At 26.9% G+C, this 18,642-nt stretch overlaps 1 protein-coding gene across 1 annotated transcript in view; it reads right to left on the reverse strand.

Annotated features, from left to right (window-relative positions):
* Positions 1–12,404, reverse strand: part of LOC107441902 (structural maintenance of chromosomes protein 4) — a 48,281-nt gene extending 35,877 nt beyond the window's left edge. Inside the window, exons 1-6 of the mRNA XM_071178842.1 lie at positions 12,268–12,404; positions 10,834–10,913; positions 8,577–8,719; positions 7,801–7,992; positions 3,807–3,980; positions 3,552–3,716 (exon numbers count right to left, since the gene is read on the reverse strand). Coding sequence (XP_071034943.1) covers positions 3,552–3,716; positions 3,807–3,980; positions 7,801–7,992; positions 8,577–8,719; positions 10,834–10,891 — 732 coding nt within the window. The 5' untranslated portion in view covers positions 10,892–10,913; positions 12,268–12,404. The remainder of the gene's footprint in view (positions 1–3,551; positions 3,717–3,806; positions 3,981–7,800; positions 7,993–8,576; positions 8,720–10,833; positions 10,914–12,267) is intronic.
* Between the last annotated feature and the right edge of the window lie 6,238 nt (positions 12,405–18,642).

Here is an 18,642-nt window from a genome sequence, read left to right on the forward strand (position 1 = left end):
TAAGAAGAAATATAAATCTACAAATTACAATATGGAACTTTAATTTACACAGGATTTGCTCAAATCTTTCTAAAAACGTAGTTAAGGATTTATGTTGGTAAAGTTATTGCAATGTTTTTTTCAACATTTCAACACACCTTTCAGATATTTAAAATTATTTTAATTAGAACAGTTGAAATAATTAAATAAATTTGAGTAAAGTGTAAAAATTGGAAAATTGACATTTTTAAAAGTTCCTAACTCATTAGCTGTAATCCCAACCATGGTCTTAGATAGAATTTGGCAGTTTTCCTACACAAGTCAGTTCCTCTTTATTTTAATCAAAAGGGAAACAAAGCTAGTCAAGGAAATTTTTCTATACACCTTTACTTAAGTGTTAAAGAATTACTAAAATTTACTATCAACTATTAAATATCAACTAACATAGGCAAAAGAAAAGAAAAAAAAATTAAAAACATAATTTTAGAACTTACAGTATTCTTAGTTAATGTGAAGATTGCAAGAACTGGGGAATTAGAGTTCCAAATATCTTTAACTTTAAACATTTTAATATTACATATGTAAAATTCTAATTTTAAAATTTTTTGAAAAATTACTAAAGAGAAACTTCTTAAACACCATTATTTATTTGCACATAAATATTCATGTTAGATGCATCAGTCTTAACAAGTTCTAATTACTATTATGTACTATTTCGAAGAGAGCTTTCATTTTTAAGTTGATCTAATTTAACAATCAAACTTTAGGATAAATCGGGGGGGGGGGGGGAAAAAANGGGGGGGGGGGGATAAAATTTCCGTGTGCACAATTATTACATTACCCATTAGTTTAAATATTTCTGATTCTGAAATTATGACTTTCAATAATCAACTCCATAGCCTTGTAATTTCGAACTCAACCCAGAAGACAAGAAAGCTTCTGGATCAAATATTGGGACAAACTAATTATTTGATGAAACTAACCATCATTTGTGTTCAGAGCCGGATTATACCTTTCGTAGGCCCTAGCCACAGAGTCGGATTATACCTTTCGTGGGCTCTAGGCATAGCCGTTTTTGGGCCCTCCCCTTCTTCCCCTCTTTTCAAAATATATGCTAAATTTTTCTTGCATATTTTTTTTTACATTTTTATTAAGATGGATTTTAATTTACAAATTTGTTTATCGAACTTTATCTGCAATACCGACATACTGCCGATATTGCAGTTGATATCGATAATACCATTATGATTAGTTCGATCGATAACTATGTAAACACTTCACGTCAACAATACAACAACAAACCAGCAAAGAAAACAGTGAAATTGATAGTGAGATTAATTACAAGAAATATTTATACAGTAGAGAACCAATTATCTGGGATGCTCGGGACCATCGCTATCCCGGATGTCTGAATTTCCCAGTTTTCTGGATCGACCAAAAAGTGTCATTAATCGATGTTTTATCGAACCCGAATTACAAGGAAATTACACAAAAATTTGTCAGAATCTGAGATTAAACTAAAAGCGCAAAATTTGGTGAAAATTTACTCATCCGATTTAGAGGAAAACTTTGTAGATGAATTTTTACTATTTTCAAATTTGTATGAACATAAATCTGCACAAGAAATGTTGAAGGCTCAAATTAAAGATAAACTTGTGAATACTTTTCCTAACGTTCACATTGCATTAAGAATATATTTGTCGATTCTTGGATCAAATGCAGAAGGAGAAAGATCTTTCTCCAGATTAAAATTGATAAAAAATTATTTGCGTTCAACAATGAATCAAGATCGTTTGGCATCGCTCGCACTTATGTCTATTGAATACGACATTTTGCGTAGTTTGGAATTCGACAGCATAATACAAGATTTCGTTGAATCCAAAAATCGCAAAAAAGTAATATATTAGATCATAAGATTCTGCAAAATAATTTATTACCGAAAAATATTATATTTTTATTTGTATCTTCATAATTTTTTGTGCAAAATACTTGTTGTTTTTAAAGCTAAATTATTTTTGTCAACAAATTTTTTTCTCCTAAGTTTTTCGTAGGCCCTAGGCACGTGCCTAGTGTGCCTATAGGTTAATCCGGCCCTGTTTGTGTTACATGAAGAGAAAATCCACGAAAATTTCACACTGTTAGACAGGCGGCAAGGAGATTTTACCTCATGATATGTCTACCACTGAGGATATAATACGTCAAGAGTTTTAGGTCGGATTGAGCAGAGTTTGTAGATATAACATTTCGGATGTTAAAATTTCTTCTGACATACAACAACTGGATTTCGAAATCAAAACTACTTGCTAATTTTCACAATTCAAATGATGAGGCAAATTCAATTGCTTGAATAACAATAATTTTTTTATTATTTTTAATTACTTGGTTAAGATAAAAGCTAAATTAATTTATTCTCTACTAATGAAAATTAAAAATAAATAACATAATCAGAAAGTTTATAGAGGAAAATGGTTGAACTAGTCTTGCAAAATGTTTCAATTGACAAAATTGATTTTTCTTTTTTGCAATACATAATTAATAATTTTTTTTAACTAGTCTTGAGAAAAAAGGGATTAATATATTAAATTAATTTAATTAATCCTTTATTATATTTAAATTTTTGCTGTATGTCATGCGTTGATGTCTTGAAATTTTAGCCGAGGTTTGAGATTTTCTTACCTTCCTACCTAAAATAATAATTGTGGCTTAAATAACCATTCAACTTTAAAACAAATGTGTGCGTGCATATATATATATATATACATAAAAAACTTAAAATTAAACCAAATAATAATAATAATTTTCTTTTTGCTAATCCAAAATTCCACAAAACTACAACTAAATTCAGGTTTATTGCTAGTGGCATAAATAGCAACATAAAAAATTAAAAAAAACGGTATTTGCTTAGAAAATATTCTTAAAAAGTATACAATAAAATTAACAAGCCTATTAAAAATAATAATCACCTAAATTAGAATATTAAAAATAGTATACAGGTTTTAAAAACACTAATATTAATTTAAATTTTGATTCGCTATATTGTTTTGATTTCAAAAAGTACTATACTTCTCGTCCAACAAAAATTCCTGATAGCCTTCAATAGCCTATTTGATTTCTTCAAAAGCCTATTTAATGTTAATGATATTTTGATGAAGAGATTCGGAAATTTCCTGTTCATATTAATCTCAACAACAATTATATTTTTTTTAACGACTGTCTTTTTCAAAATATTAATGGTATCGGCATGGGAAATAATTTTAGTACTAATGTTTTCAATATTTTTCTTTTTTCCCCTCAAGAATCTAGATTTGTTAAATTATTTGATAATCTTCCTACAAACTTCTTTCTCAGATTTATGGATGATCTTTTGGTTATTAATTTTGATGATTTTGAAATTTTAGATAAGAAAATTTATCCAAGTGAATTAATTGATTCTTAAAATTTTTTGCAGTTGAAATTGGTTGAAACTTTAAAAAATTAGTTGTTTGTCTTAAACATTTTATAAATTTACTTTACTGATACAATATAATAGCTATTTCACATATTTCGAATAAATAAGAAAATTTCATGCTTACCAATAATTTTCTTTCTTCATTTAACTTTTCAACTTTCTCTTTAAAATGCTTGATAGGTTCAATAAAACGATTTGAACCAATTATGTCTTCAATGTATTCAAGCATACCAGTCTCATGTTCATTTTGAGCTTTAGGATTCATTAAAGATATAGCTTCAATTTCGCCCTATCAGAAAAAAATAAAATAAAATGACATAGTCAAGAATAAACTATTACAATGTATTTACAAAATATCATCACTGATACTCATTCTAACCTGTAAAATCAAAAATCGGCTGTGCTCCAGATCAATACCATATGCTTTTAATGCTTTAGAAACATCTTTGTAAGGAACACGCTTATTGCTCATTTCATAATAAGAAGAGTCATCTTTGAATGCTGTTCTTGACAGTGAAAACCTTGAATCTTTGATAATAACACCTCGTTCTCCCTGAAATTATATATATAATTCTAAAAAAAAAAAGGTATAACAAACGAAAGAAAAAAAAGTTGACAACAAAAATGTAATGTAATTACATTAATGAAATTTTTTTTTATATATATATAAATGAATGTAAATGGACTATTTCTACTCACCACTCATGAAAATTGGCACAGTGTCTCTTTGTCGCAGACATGCTGGCTTGGTTTTTTTTTTTTATAGTTAAAAAATTTTAAAACCATGTTTACAATAAATTTTCTAATAATTTTTTTATTTTTACTTCCCTGCTATTTTATTAAGAATCTCAACAAAATTCTAGACTGTTTTTGCTATAAAGACAGGGTTGCGACAGAAAAAAATGAACAATATAGTTGCTTTTAGTAGTCTAAAGCATGAAAATAGTTGCCTAAATAAGAACAAAAATGCGACTAAAATTTTATTAANAGCAGAAATGATTAAATAAATTATTTTGCTAATCAAAAAAAGATTTTTTGCCTTTTATTTTTAAATACACACAGATGTAGGCCCATGAAGTTGAACTTTTCTGAATTTCTTGTTGGAGATTGGATCCTAGTTAGGTCTTATTTTTAATTTCCAAGAAACGCGAGATAATTTTTATTAAAAAAAAAATTAGCTAGTGAGAACATTTTTATGTGCGAGTAATTAAGGTTCTTGAGGTCGGGGAACGAAGCGAGCTGAGGTCGAAATCTCTTAATATTCTTATGCAGCTCAAAGACCGCACCAACATTAAAATATCGAAGACAGTTCCGACTGATTTTTACACATAAAAAAGCTGGAAAAAAAAAACGAGCTAGCCAATGTTATTATAATTTTAGTGTTTTCTGGCAAACGGCGCTGTTTTACAGAAATATAGCCAAATAAATTAGCGCAGTAAATAAATTTATATATATATATATATATGATTTATTTTTGGGCTACAAAATGTTCGAATCCGCTACTTTTGGAGCTCCCATTCGCTACTTTTTAATCTTAATTTCTGGCAACACTGCAACAAAAATGTAATGTAATTACATTAATGAAATTTTTTTATATATACAGTATAGAACCCGTTATCCGGAAATAAAAAAACCGGAAAACCAAAAAACCGGAACGAAATTCGATAAATTTTCCCACCATATTTTTAAAAAAAACATTTTTTTCCACATAAGATTTTAGAATTTTTCTTTTTTTTTTGAAAGATGTTAACCTTACTATCATTTTGGAAATAATCATTAGTGTATTACTTCATCGTTTTTTCTTCTTTTTAAGATTATTTCCAACTATTTATTATTTTTTTTTTTTAGTTGGGTTTAACAATAAAAAAACAGCTTTTTGTATTGATTCAGAAAACCGGAAAAATCAGTTATCCGGAATAGCGATGGTCCCGGTCGATCCGGATAATCGGTTCCCTACTGTATAAATGAATGTAAATGGACTATTTCTACTCACCACTCATGAAAATTGGCACAGTGTCTCTTTGTCGCAGACATGCTGGCTTGGTTTTTTTATAGTTAAAAAATTTTAAAACCATGTTTACAATAAATTTTATAATAAATTTTTTTTTTTACTTCCCTGCTATTTTATTAAGAATCTTAACAAAATTCTAGACTGTTTTTGCTATAAAGACAGGGTTGCCACAGAAAAAAATGAACAATATAGTTGCTTTTAGTGGTCTAAAGCATGAAAATAGTTGCCTAAATAAGAACAAAAATGAGACTAAAATTTTATTAATTGACTTAATTATCATATACCATGATCCATTTAGTCAAGTTGGTAGCAAATATGATAATTTTTATATAAACATTAGTGTTCCAGAACTAAATTTTTATATCAAAAAATTAGTATATTTGCAGAATATTAAATACTTTAAATTATTAGAAATCATTGAAAAGCATACTTTTTCTAAAAAATTTTCAGTTTAAACAATAATCGATCTAGCAAATACATATATACAATTGTGAAAAGTGATTATTCAAATTCGAAATTCTCATATCGTAATATCATATTAAAAATTGGGTTTTTTAAAATCATGCAGAATTTGGCAGCAATAACTGTTGAAAAGGCGGTTGAGGAACAAAATAGATTTACAATGGAATCTGTGCAAATTGAGCAAATTAAAAAACGATGACTCAAATTCGCAATTCAACATTTTTTAAGAAAAAAAAAATTCATTGTGTTCAGAAGCTACCGTGGGCCTAAGGTTGTCAACCCAATTTATGCTAAAAAAAAAACAACAACCTAGGAGCACAGAAAAGTCTCCTTTTCCTGAAAATAGTTGCTTTCTTAGGCTTTTCAGGCAAAAAAAGTTGCCATAGTCGTCTCAGGTCGAAAATAGTTGCAAATAGTGGCATTTTAGTCACCTGTGGCAACCCTGTAAAGAGCAATTCAAGCATACAAATTATTAGCGCTAGTGCCATTGCTTATTTTAATGCTAATCACCTGTAGAGACTGGATGACCTACCACTTCATATACATCAATATGAAATCTTGGATTAAAAAAAAACAAAAACAAACAATTGCACACATTCAATTGGAAATAATCTCAAAAAGAATAAGCTGCAAAATAGGTGCATATGAAATAAAGCCTTAGCAAACATTGCTATGAGAGTTTAGTTTCTCTACTTAGTACCCCTACTTAATAGTTATCAATCAGATGGCTGATTTTTTGAGGGCTAAAACAGAGCTTGATAAATTAATGGAAAAAATTTTACTAATACCAACATTTTATAAATAATAACAAACGCAATTATCCACTTTTAAACAACTTAACAAGAAAATTGAGTAAGCAAGATTAAAGTATCATCAATTTTTAATGATCTCCATCTGTTAGGTAAGACAACCATGTTAAGTCTAAAAAGTTCAAATAAAAAATACAGATAGTTGCAGTAATTAGATCCAAATCATTCATGAACAAATACTCAAACAACAATCTCAATTATGTAGGAAAAAGTATTTAAAAATATAAGAAAAATAGTTAGAAAAATATTTAGGAATGAATTAATGATTTTAAAATTTCCAAGAAATAAATATATTTGAAATTTAAATTTTGAAGATTAAATTTATTTTTTAATATTTTAAATATTTCCGTTTTATGAACCAAAATATACCAAAGGAACATCATTGACTAGTTATGATTCAAAAAGAAAATCTAACATCCTCATGATCAGTAAAAATTTGAGAGATTTATGAATTCGTTTTTAGAGGGCAGAAAATGAAACCCGTAATCATGAATCTCCTACAAAACGCAGCAGAGTTGCATATGTGAGAGCAAGAACCTTTGAATCCGGCTTACTTGCGGACTCGCAACATACCGAATGATTTCATCAAATATGTAAACTGATTGGTGCTTTTATGCACTATGATATACCAAAATGGGTTGTAGTTGAATGAATTGTGAAAAATTGAATAGAACAATGTGAAAATTGGACAAAGGAGTGAAGAAAAAAAAAAAATTCTTTTTAGAAAGGAAAATTATGAACTTTTTAAAAACACTATCCACTTAATAGTTATTCACAACTTATTAAAGTGCGACCATCATATAAAAACTCATTAATATCAACAGAAGTTAAAATACAGCTGTTTTATTTTCATATAATTTAACTTCATATGCTGATAATAATAAACATATAACAATTTCAATCCAGTGATGTAATTTAATATTAGATGTTTTAAAGAAATTTTTAGTGTTGTTTAAAGTGGCAATTTTAATAAATTTTTATTAAATTATCATTTACAATTTCAAAAATTGAAATTTATTAGAAACTGAACATGTTTTTCGTGATAGAAAAATATTAAACTTGTTATGTCTTCCAGAAACACTAATTCTTACCTCATCTTTCACATAAGCAAAGTGTACAGTAACAGTGCAACTTGGAAGATCTGGATACTGGTCACTTTTGTGAATCAGGTGACTCACTTTCTTTGATCGAATTTTCTTAGCTCGATAACCAAATACAAATAATAATGAATCAATGACATTTGATTTTCCACTTCCATTCGGGCCAACAACAGCAGTGAAATTCTATAATTTCAAATAAGAGAAAAAAATTATCAAAATAAAAATTAAACTATTGATTTTGGAATAGTTTACAATGTACTGTTATGGAGGGATATGGGAAATTTTTTTTATAGTTTTAATTTTTAAAATTATTTTTTAAATAAATGACTTAAAAAAAAGAAAAGGCAAGGATCATTTTTTTGTAATTTTCAGTTTAAATTATATAAAAATCTTTCACATTGTCTATCAATTAATAATTTATTTTAGCTTACTTTTTTTGAAAAAATTTATGCCTAGAAATTATATATTATTATCATGTAAATTACTTTTATAAACTAGAAATTTTTCACTTATTCTTATAATCAGAGAGAATTTGGAACATACACATAAAATAATATAAGATGGTAATTTACAAATATAATATTAATATTACACATTTTGTTAAATTTTTACGCAGTTGAATGAGTGCCCTTTCAAAACTTATAAAGCTCCTTTTATCATAATTTCAAAATATTATCAACAAATCTATGATAAGTAATTGTTAAAATAATTAAAATTCAAAAAATATTTTATTTAGAATAACAATAAACAATATCTGAATATTATACCTTGTTAAAAGGACCAATCACTTGTTCTCCAGCATATGATTTAAAATTTCGAACCAGAAGAGAGTCAATTATCAGTCGTGAATTAGGAACATCAGTTGACAAAGCTGGGGCTGGAGCAGATGATATTGTGATTTCATCAATTGCTGTAAAGATATTACCCTAATTATGAAAACGATCTCTGGTGTTTGAAAATAAACCCAAAAGAAATTTCTATTTATTAAATAATTTCATAGCATAAACATATATGTTCAACTAATGCAACAGAATTCAATTAAAATCAATTACTAATATTAGTTCAATTATTCCATTATTAAGTTGGAATGACTCAGGGATTTGACAACCTTTCTGTTTTTACATATAGCATATGAAGGTAACATAAAAATAAATAAATAAAAATACTGGGTTTTAAAGCTTTTTTAAGGTTAAGGCAAACTTTATTAAAATAATATGTTTTTTTTAACTTCTGTTAATCAAAACTTTTGACAAACTAATTCAACTTATTATAATAAATCTATACAATTTTAAATATTTTTGTTTAAATTCAAAGTTGTACAAACTGATTTATGCCAATGTTGTTTTCATGTGTAGTTGAACAAATTTTATTTAAATTAAAAAAAAAAAAATCAAATAAAAAAAGATACTCATTAATATAAAATGAAATAAAATATTTTAAAGATTTCCCTGATGATTATTCAAAAGGGATATTTCATATATTTTCCCATTTTATTGATAAAAATTTTATGCAAAAAATAGCATTTCTGAAGAAAGTTTGTTAAAGTACATTCAAAATGTAGTAACAACTCTGACATGTAAAATGGGTTACTCTCGTATACTAATATACATATATGGCAGTACTTTTACTTTCGTTACTTGTACCGCCGGTACAAGTAAAAAGTACGTACTTTTACTTGTACTTTCGTTACTTTTTTAGGGAAAAAGTACAAGTATTTGTAACGGAAATAGCGAATGAAATCGTTACTTTTTTTCTAAAACTCTATAAGCTTTCTAAAAAAAAAAAAAAAAAAAAAATTAAAAAAAATAATACAAAATTAAATTTTAAAAAAAATGCTTTTGTTTTTTTTAATTTATAAAATTAATGTGCAATATATATGCATTTACAGCTAACTTCGTGTTTAAATACCTTCTGTTTCAACTTATACTGCACATTCAATTAATTTTTACTAGCTCAAAGATCACAAAGCTATCTGTAACCCCGTGCTTGCTTTGTTTATGTTTGTGTTTTTAAAACGCATTTCTAAAGAGTAAAACAATTTTAAATCAATGGTAATTTAAATAAATGAAAATAATAAACTAAAAATTAAAATCAATAGATAAAATTTCTTTTTCGTGCAAATCCATAAAAAGTTTGATATTAAAANTTTCACGCAGAAAGATTTTTCTTTTGAAAAGTAAAAAATTTTCTTTTTATTTACAACAGAAATTTACAACGTAATCTTCGTAAAATTACCTAATAAATGTAAATTTCTTGTAATATTTGAATCATGAATTTAGATAATCACTTTTTGACGCTCTCAATTTATGTGATAGTATCGTAAAGTGACGGATGATTCGATTGTATTTTCACCAGATTGATTACATTGATTTTCACATGGTTTTTTAATTCCTTGATATATTTCAAACAATATAGAAAATTTGAATCATGCATTTGAGTATTTACTTTTGAAGGCATTGTTCTATCGAATTTTCGGCACTTATTGCTATTGATTTCTCCGTAGGTTTCACATCCGATATTTTTTATTACTTATTACAACAACTAAATCTCGAAACGAAACACGCATTTAAAAAGTTCGATTTGGGTGATTTCGTCGTCGATCTTTCTTTCGGCAATTACTACTATGGATTTCGCGATTTTTAATTATGTTTTTTACTGATAACTATTTACAAAATCCGAAGAAGGAAATAATTTGCGCGTTCTTCCCAAAAAAATTCTAGAATATCACCCATAATATTAGAATAAAAAATTATTACATGTTCAATTAAAAAAAAATCATATAGTTGTTTTTTTCTTCGTAAACACAACATATTTGTTATTTTAAATTCGTAACACATATGTTTGTTATTATTAAAAGTATCTTGCAGAAGGATATTAATGCTAGAGAGTTTTGTCGCAGATAGCTCGAAAAAATTCTGCCGCAGGGATACTATAATATATTTTTGTTATGTTGTCCTTTGAATCATGAAATTATCCATATATGAAAAATTTAAAAAAAACAAATAAATAAATAAAATTACTCACATATAGCACCATCTGCATCTTCAATAAAACCTAGTTGCTCAGCAGTTGGTTGATGCATGTTTATTCCTCAATTATATCTCCTACAAATACAATTAAATATTTTTATGAAAAAGATCAGAAAGTTATCATACATAAAATGTGATTCCTAGTATGTATAAAAATAATACAGACATTAGATAGGATAAAACTTATACAAGAATTTTTTTTTTTAATTATCTACTCGTGAGCATTCATTGATATAAACAATTTAGAAAACATAAAATTCATTTAGAAATTTTTAGAAAAATATAGATAAATTAAAATTAGAAAATAAAGTTAGAATTTAACTAAATATAGTACCATTTTTTATAGGAAGTAATGATTGAAAAATAAAAATATTTTGTGCGCTTTGGTAATTTTCAGACAGTGAGGCAGAAGAAAAAACCTAAGAATAATATATGACAAAATGGGGTCAAGATTACTTATATTTTTCTTTAATTTTTAACCATTAAAAATGGGAAGATTTACTCATGACCTAAACCTAGTTATAGCAGTTTTTCGGCAGTGGCCAACAAAAAAGTAAAAAAAAATAAATAACAGAAGAGTTATAACTGAAAGGATATAACTGCGTAAAGGGTATAACCCAGGGAAGCCAATAAAATTTTTAAAAATTCTTTGAAATTTAAAAATCTATTTGTGGCAACTTTTCAATCATAGTTGGTTCAACAGATCACCATACAGAAGTATGCCTTAAAAAAGGTGACATGTTGCCATAAAAAGTTAGACTTTTGCCAGCTTTTTTTTTATTTCTTTTCATTAATTTTCGAAAACACTGAACAAGATGGACGATCACTTAAAAAATTAATCATAATAAAAATAAAGAAATTTTTAAAAAAAAAATACTTGAATTTTCTTGCTCCTGGCTAAATGAAAAATACCAAAAAGGTTTTGATAAATATTGCATGCCCAAAATATTTTTAAAATGATACTTCTAATAAAGACTATGTATAACAATATTTTTATCATTTCTTTTAACAAGAAAAAATTTAATGGTATATATTAATAATTAAAAATAATTGGTATACATGAATAATTAATTTTCTATCAGTCAAATTTTTAAGAACTTGGTGATTTTACTTTCTGATTCTGACCCTTAACTAAGTTCTTTCGACAATATTATTTATATTTTCGTGAACAGAACATATGAAGGTTCATTTAGTAAAAATAAACCTTCATATGTTCTGTTCACGTAATTATATATATAGTAATTGAAAATTAGCTAGATGAATGTATAAAAATTAAGTAGCTAAATATTATATAAATTTAAATAAGAATTCGCAATTCCTAGAATTCCAACAATCGGTAATAAGAAACAATAGTTAAACACTTTAAAATTTTATTTATCATAAATTTGCATTTTAATTGATCAGAACAAAATTTATATAATACACACACTTCATGTATGTGAAATTCTACATTAGATTAGATAATCTTCTATGGTAGTTAATGATTTTGACATTATAAACAATAACTCCAACACCGATCGTTACGAAAAATCAAAACAAAAATGGCGGGGCGGGTGACGGATAAGTGATTTACAGTTAAACGGTAAATATTTTATAACCTATCATTTTGATATCTAAATTTTGATTAAAATAAAAAAAAATACATTAATTTGTTATAAGTCATTTTTCTATTAGTTATATGCATTCTTGCTTTTTTAGCTTAAAATACAGGATAGCATGAGCAAACAGATGTATTCGTGTAACAAGCATAAGTCAAGGCAAACGTGGTAGGTGTTTATCAACAAAATTCAAGTACGCTGAACAGTTAGCTTACTGAGAAAAGGCCTTTTAAATTATTATCATGGCTGTGGTAAGTCGATTCGTTGATAAAGTGAAGCAACTTTATCTAGTTTATGAATTAAGAACTGCAATTTCCATGCTAGAACCTTGGGAAAAACGACTTTTCAGTATCCTTTTAATTTTATAAGAATAATTAGGTATTCAAATCAATTCTCTAGATAAAATAAAGCTTCATAAAATTTAGTAGCATAAGTACATCAATTGTGATTGCTACTGTCATTAGTAATTAAACGAAAATCAGTTTAATAATTTGTTTACCGAAATAAAAGTACTAAATATGGAATATCCGAAACTAGAAATTCGCTAAAAGGGCACACCCTTTTTATAATGAACATAAAAAATGCTTCAAAAGCAGCAAAACCTGGTTATTTCGTTGCATAATATTGTGCTTAAATATTAAATTTTACTATTAAGTAATAAATCTGAGTTATTTTTAGCTATTCTAATCTTTTTATAGTTTTAATTCAGATTTGATTTAATTATATTGTAATTATGTATATGATTTGTACATGAGACATCAAAAATATTTATCTTACTATGAATATATCTATCCTATTTGTAGAAAAAAATTTCCTTGTAAATACTTGCATGGACTTCTACTTAATGAACTGGTTTGATATTTCTGTAGCGTGATCTGTTGCATCAACTGGGTTTTTAACTCTAAATTTATTTAAAAAATATATGTTTAGATTTACCCAAGGGTGGCCGTGAGTAATTCTTTACGAGTTTTTTCTTTTATGATACATAAATACTTTTTAATTTCTTTCTGGCTGAGGCATGGACTTAGGCAATATGGAAATATTCCCATGAATTGTTTGGCAATTGGAATACTACAAATATTTTCTGAAATGCTACCCCCCCCCCTTATATTTACAATTGAAAAACTGGTTTATTTATAAGTTTTTACTTTACCATTATGATTGATTTAGTTAACATTAAGTATGTTCTTGATATTTAAAAAATTTCTATTCAGCCTTATATGTTGTGATAACAAGTCATTTTTGGATTGAGATTCCCTGCAAAGTAAACCAGTGTACATTCCTTTGTAAAATGAAGAAAAGAGATAGTTTCATTTAAAATTGTTTTCTCTTTAAATGAGATTGAGCAGGAATTTTTAAATAAGTTACAAAGGAATTATGTACCTAGTTAATTCCTATTTATGTTAAATTTAAAATTATTTACATTGTAATAAATTGATCCAGAACAGCAGCATATTTTTTGAGTTGAAAATTATAAGATTATTCAAAGTTCTTTTCCTTCACTTTAAACATTCTGATAATATCTATCTACAAAAATTTTATAACCGTTGCTGAACAGCCAACCCAATTTTCGGGTTCACGACAACAAATGTTCAACAACTACGTAGTCTTGTAATTTTGAACCCAATCCAGAAGACAAGGGAGTTCCTGAATCAGTAATGGGAGAAATTTTGCATTTGTGTAGGACTTTTTGATGAAACTAACCCGCATTAGCCTTTCATGGAATGGAAAACCACTAAAACCTACAGTTAGCCTGATGGCAAGGGGAATCTAACCCATGATCCTTCTATCACTGAGGATATTTTATGTCGCCACTGTGTTCGGTGAGGAATTCGTATCAACCAGCCATTGCTGGGATTCAAACTCGATTCACTTAAACAGATGTTGTCATTAATGTTAAATATTTAAATAAGTCTTAATAAATTGAAGCTTTCGGGGATGTTTTCATGTTGAATCCTGTTCACATCAGCTGAAATTTCCAGGTGTCTCTGCTTAGCTCTTGTACTTACAATAAATTAAGAAAAAATATGTATAATATTGTTTGCTTAGAGGTGATTATAAATTTTATTTTAGAGGTGATTATAAATTATATTTCTGATTTGCTTGATTTTGTGATGTGTTTTAAGTTTTGTATGATGTTTTGAGGGAGGTAAAAATTTTCTGAAGCTTTTTGCATTTCTGTTTATAATAAATATTTAGTAATTATCACTCTTAGATCTTGCTTATTTCTAGCAAAATTATGTTTATGAATTCTATAGTATATTAATTACTTTTTAGTCATTCAGTTTTAATTTTATTTTGTAAAATATAATTATATTTCTAAAGGCAAACTCAAGTACAGTAGAGAACCGATTATCCGGAACGATCGGGACCATCGCTATTCCGGATAACTGATTTTTCCGGTTTTCTGAATCGCTACAAAATGCCGTTTTTTTAATGTTTATAAAACGAAACTAAAAAATTATTTTGAAACAGTTTTAGAAATAATAAAAAATGATAAATAATAATACACTTAAGTTTAAATAAGGAAAGAAATTATGAAATAAAAATTATATACAGGCTTATATATGTTATTAATGTTATTATTAGCATTAATAACATATGTAAGCTATTTGTGCTTATGTGAGATTCGTCTACAAACGGCTTTTGATCCGTCCTCTAAATCAGTTCTTTCGTCAACTCGATACGCTGTACGCTCTAAATAACAGAATGGGCTCAAAGTCTTGCAGGAAAAAAAAATTTTTTTAATGGAAGAAAATTAATTTCCGGTTTCGAATTTCATTCCGGTTATATGGTTTTCCGGTTTTCTGATTTCCGGATAAGAGGTTCTGCACTGTACTTCAGCATTTATTTTAGCTGTAAATAACTTATAAAGAGAGAAATATTGCAAAACTATGTAAAATTTTATCATTTCATTTAAATATAACATTACTTGTATACATGCCTGTGTTTTAAATGTTTACTGTTTTATTATATTTATATAAATTCAAAAAATATAAAGTGCAATATTTTCAAAAATCAAATCTAAGTTTTAGAAAAAAGTTTACTTATTAGTGATTTAAAAAAAAAAACTATAATATTGACAATTTTTAAGCACTTAATTTTATTTAATTGCATGTTCATTAATATTCAGTTTGTTGATTTAGAGTAAGTTATCTGAACCAACAAAAAAGTAAACCTTAACTAATTATTAGATAGTATTTTGCTACTTCTTATAGCCATGTCTTGTTACACCACTTACATTTTCCTGCCACGCTATACAAGAAGCGTCATTGCCTATTTCAGTAGTTGACAAGCTTTTCATTTACATTTTGCTATTGTAAATATGATTTAATCATAACATATTTTTATAAAACTATTTTGTTGCTGCGTTTCTGATGTCATCAAAACCAAACTTTGTAATAAAATTCAATGAAGCTATTATATAGTATTGTGTATTTTTTTAAAAATAATTTTCATCTGAAAAAAAAAAGTAAATAAAGTGTTTTTAAAGAAATATTATTGAAACAAAAATGATTTTTAAATCCAACAATCTAGTGAAGATCAAACTTTTTTCTATACTTTGGAGATATTTATATAGTAAACACCAATTTAAATGTTCAGCCATTTTTGATTAATAAAATTTCATTCCTTAAAAAGAAATAAGTTTTTTAAAAAATCTTATATTTCCCAAAAGGGGTCACAAGCTCTGTAGAGTTGAGTGAAATTCCTAGGTAAAAGAATGACCAGTAATATTTGATATGAATAAATTGCAATTTAATCTGAAAGATTCCCCTCTTTACATGATTCTAGAATAAAGAGACTACTCATTGCATCTAGTTCAGTCTGTGGGATAACGCAGGTGTATGCATTTATGCCTGCACAATACAATTTGAAAGAATTGAGAAATTGATTGGTCAGTGTATTCACAATGACCAAATCCAAAGGCATTTAGATGACCCCTGAGTGTTCACTGTTTGATAGCGGTAGCAAAGGGGTTTAGAAACTACTGATGATTCTTCGGACGTGATCTGAATACAGCACTTGCCCCAACAGTAACGCCCACTTTAGTGGATGGTCGACATTGAACAGCTGACTTGTGATTGCTACATTATTCACCTCCTTGCGCTGTTGCTACTCAGTCTCGATCACACACACTATCCACCTGTATACACTTGACTGCTAATGGCAACACAGGAGCGACCACGACTGTGAATTTAATACAGCTCTCACGATCAGCACTCAAAAGTATGGTGATGTTAATACAGCTCTCCCGGCTTCTCACAAGACAGCAATGAATCAACTCGAATTTTATTACAGATAAAATTCTGTTAGTGGAGTACTGTAGTGTGTCTATTACTACAAAGATACAATTCCTATTCACTAGTATATAAGACACGTTAACTCAATTCTATGTTGGAGTACCTTTTCATAGTAAATCTTGACACTGTCGATATGTCATAAATCGTATAATTTTCTATGAAACCAATATTTCACAAGATATAGTTCTATGGAAATTTTTTAAGCGCCTATATAAATAAAGATTTTTTTTTAAGCTAAATTTTAAAAAAAATTTCTAAAAGAAATCTGGATTAACTGTTTAGAAGTAGAATGAATAATCGAACACTTTGCTAAGAAGTGGAGACATCTGATAATTGTGGACTTATAATTAATTTTATTTTTAATTTACTTAGATTTTCAAATTCTTATTTTACATTGATTTATGTAGCTTACGTAAATCGTGGGATGTAACTCCTTAATTAAGTTTAAAACAAGGCACAAGTTTGCTCTCATGAAAAATATTTTTTGTAAAACTAACACATATTTGCTACACATGCTGACACATAGAGAAAATAGAAAACATTCCATTTTTAGCCCAAATGTAGGAGAGCTTGAACTAAACCGGTTGGAAGTAGAATTTCTATTCAGCTAACTAGTAAGTCGTAGTAGCACTCAAATATACGCACATTTCTTATTTTTTTCCAACGAGCACAATATAACTAGAGACTAATATTTTAATTTGGGCAAAATCTATATTATATAATAAAATAAAATATTTCTTGTTATGAATGCCTTTTATATATTCATTCAACTTTTCTCTGTTTCTTTAGAATAATAAAATAATTCCATATAATAATGCGAGATTAACTATATCAAGGCCAAAAAAAAAAAAAAAAAAGATTAAGGCAGGTGATAGGAAATAAATTTTGTGACATATATTTGTAAATTTTGTACTTAAAAATTATCTTAAAATATTTTGTTCCCCCTCGATATTGAAATTTATCCTCTAATTTCATGTCTTAAGTTTATAATTAGCCTCTCAAGACCAATGCAAAAAATTTTTCAAATTGAAAACAAATGGATCTCATTTGATTAAATGCTCAAGCGTAAGAAGAAAGCGGGGATTTAATTTTGTTATTACATAATTTTTGAATTCTACAGAAAAAATAGAAATACTTAGTGCAAATGAACATGACTAGGATTAATGTTCACTTATTGATTGATTGATTCGCAAATCATATTGATTTATAATGCAAAGCATGAAAAATAGATAAAAAACTGAAAATTTTGAAGGAAAAAAAAATAAGTAAAAGTTCATAAACCAAACTTAATATTTTCTTATTAAATATTAATTTCAAATACCATTTCTGTATTTTATTGTATAAATAATGTACTTCTACAACTTGCTTTGTTGACTCTATATATTATGAGCACATTGCTTTCTAAAGAATTTCGATAAATTAAATAAAAACTCATTTTTAAGTTTCTTACAAAATTATTAGCTTTTTTTACTATCAAATGTTAAATGTAGACTCCAAATTATTAATGTTTTATATTTTTAACAAAGAACATAACCTAATTTGGACCTTTAATTTCTAAAGTTGTATTTATTAATAATTAAAGATTTGTTGAAGAATTATGCACAAAATAAAGAAAAATGGAAGTAATCAACTATTTTATTTCTTAAAAAAAAACTTAAGTTCTATACATAAGACAACAGTATAAAAATAAATATATAACAATAACTTTTATAAAAATTTTAAACAACTCTTAATAATTGGTGTAAAATAGAAAAATACTGCCGTGCAAAAGAAAAATCAACCTATGCGACAAAATAATCAAAATTGAGATATTAATATAATTGGAATCTTTGTACAATATGCTATATACTGCAAAAAAAATGATTTTTTTCAATAACAAATTTTGTTTCATGAGTTTTCTGAAAT

This window comes from Parasteatoda tepidariorum, chromosome 3 (genome assembly GCF_043381705.1).
Source record: "Parasteatoda tepidariorum isolate YZ-2023 chromosome 3, CAS_Ptep_4.0, whole genome shotgun sequence".
Taxonomy (NCBI): Eukaryota; Metazoa; Arthropoda; class Arachnida; order Araneae; family Theridiidae; genus Parasteatoda; species Parasteatoda tepidariorum.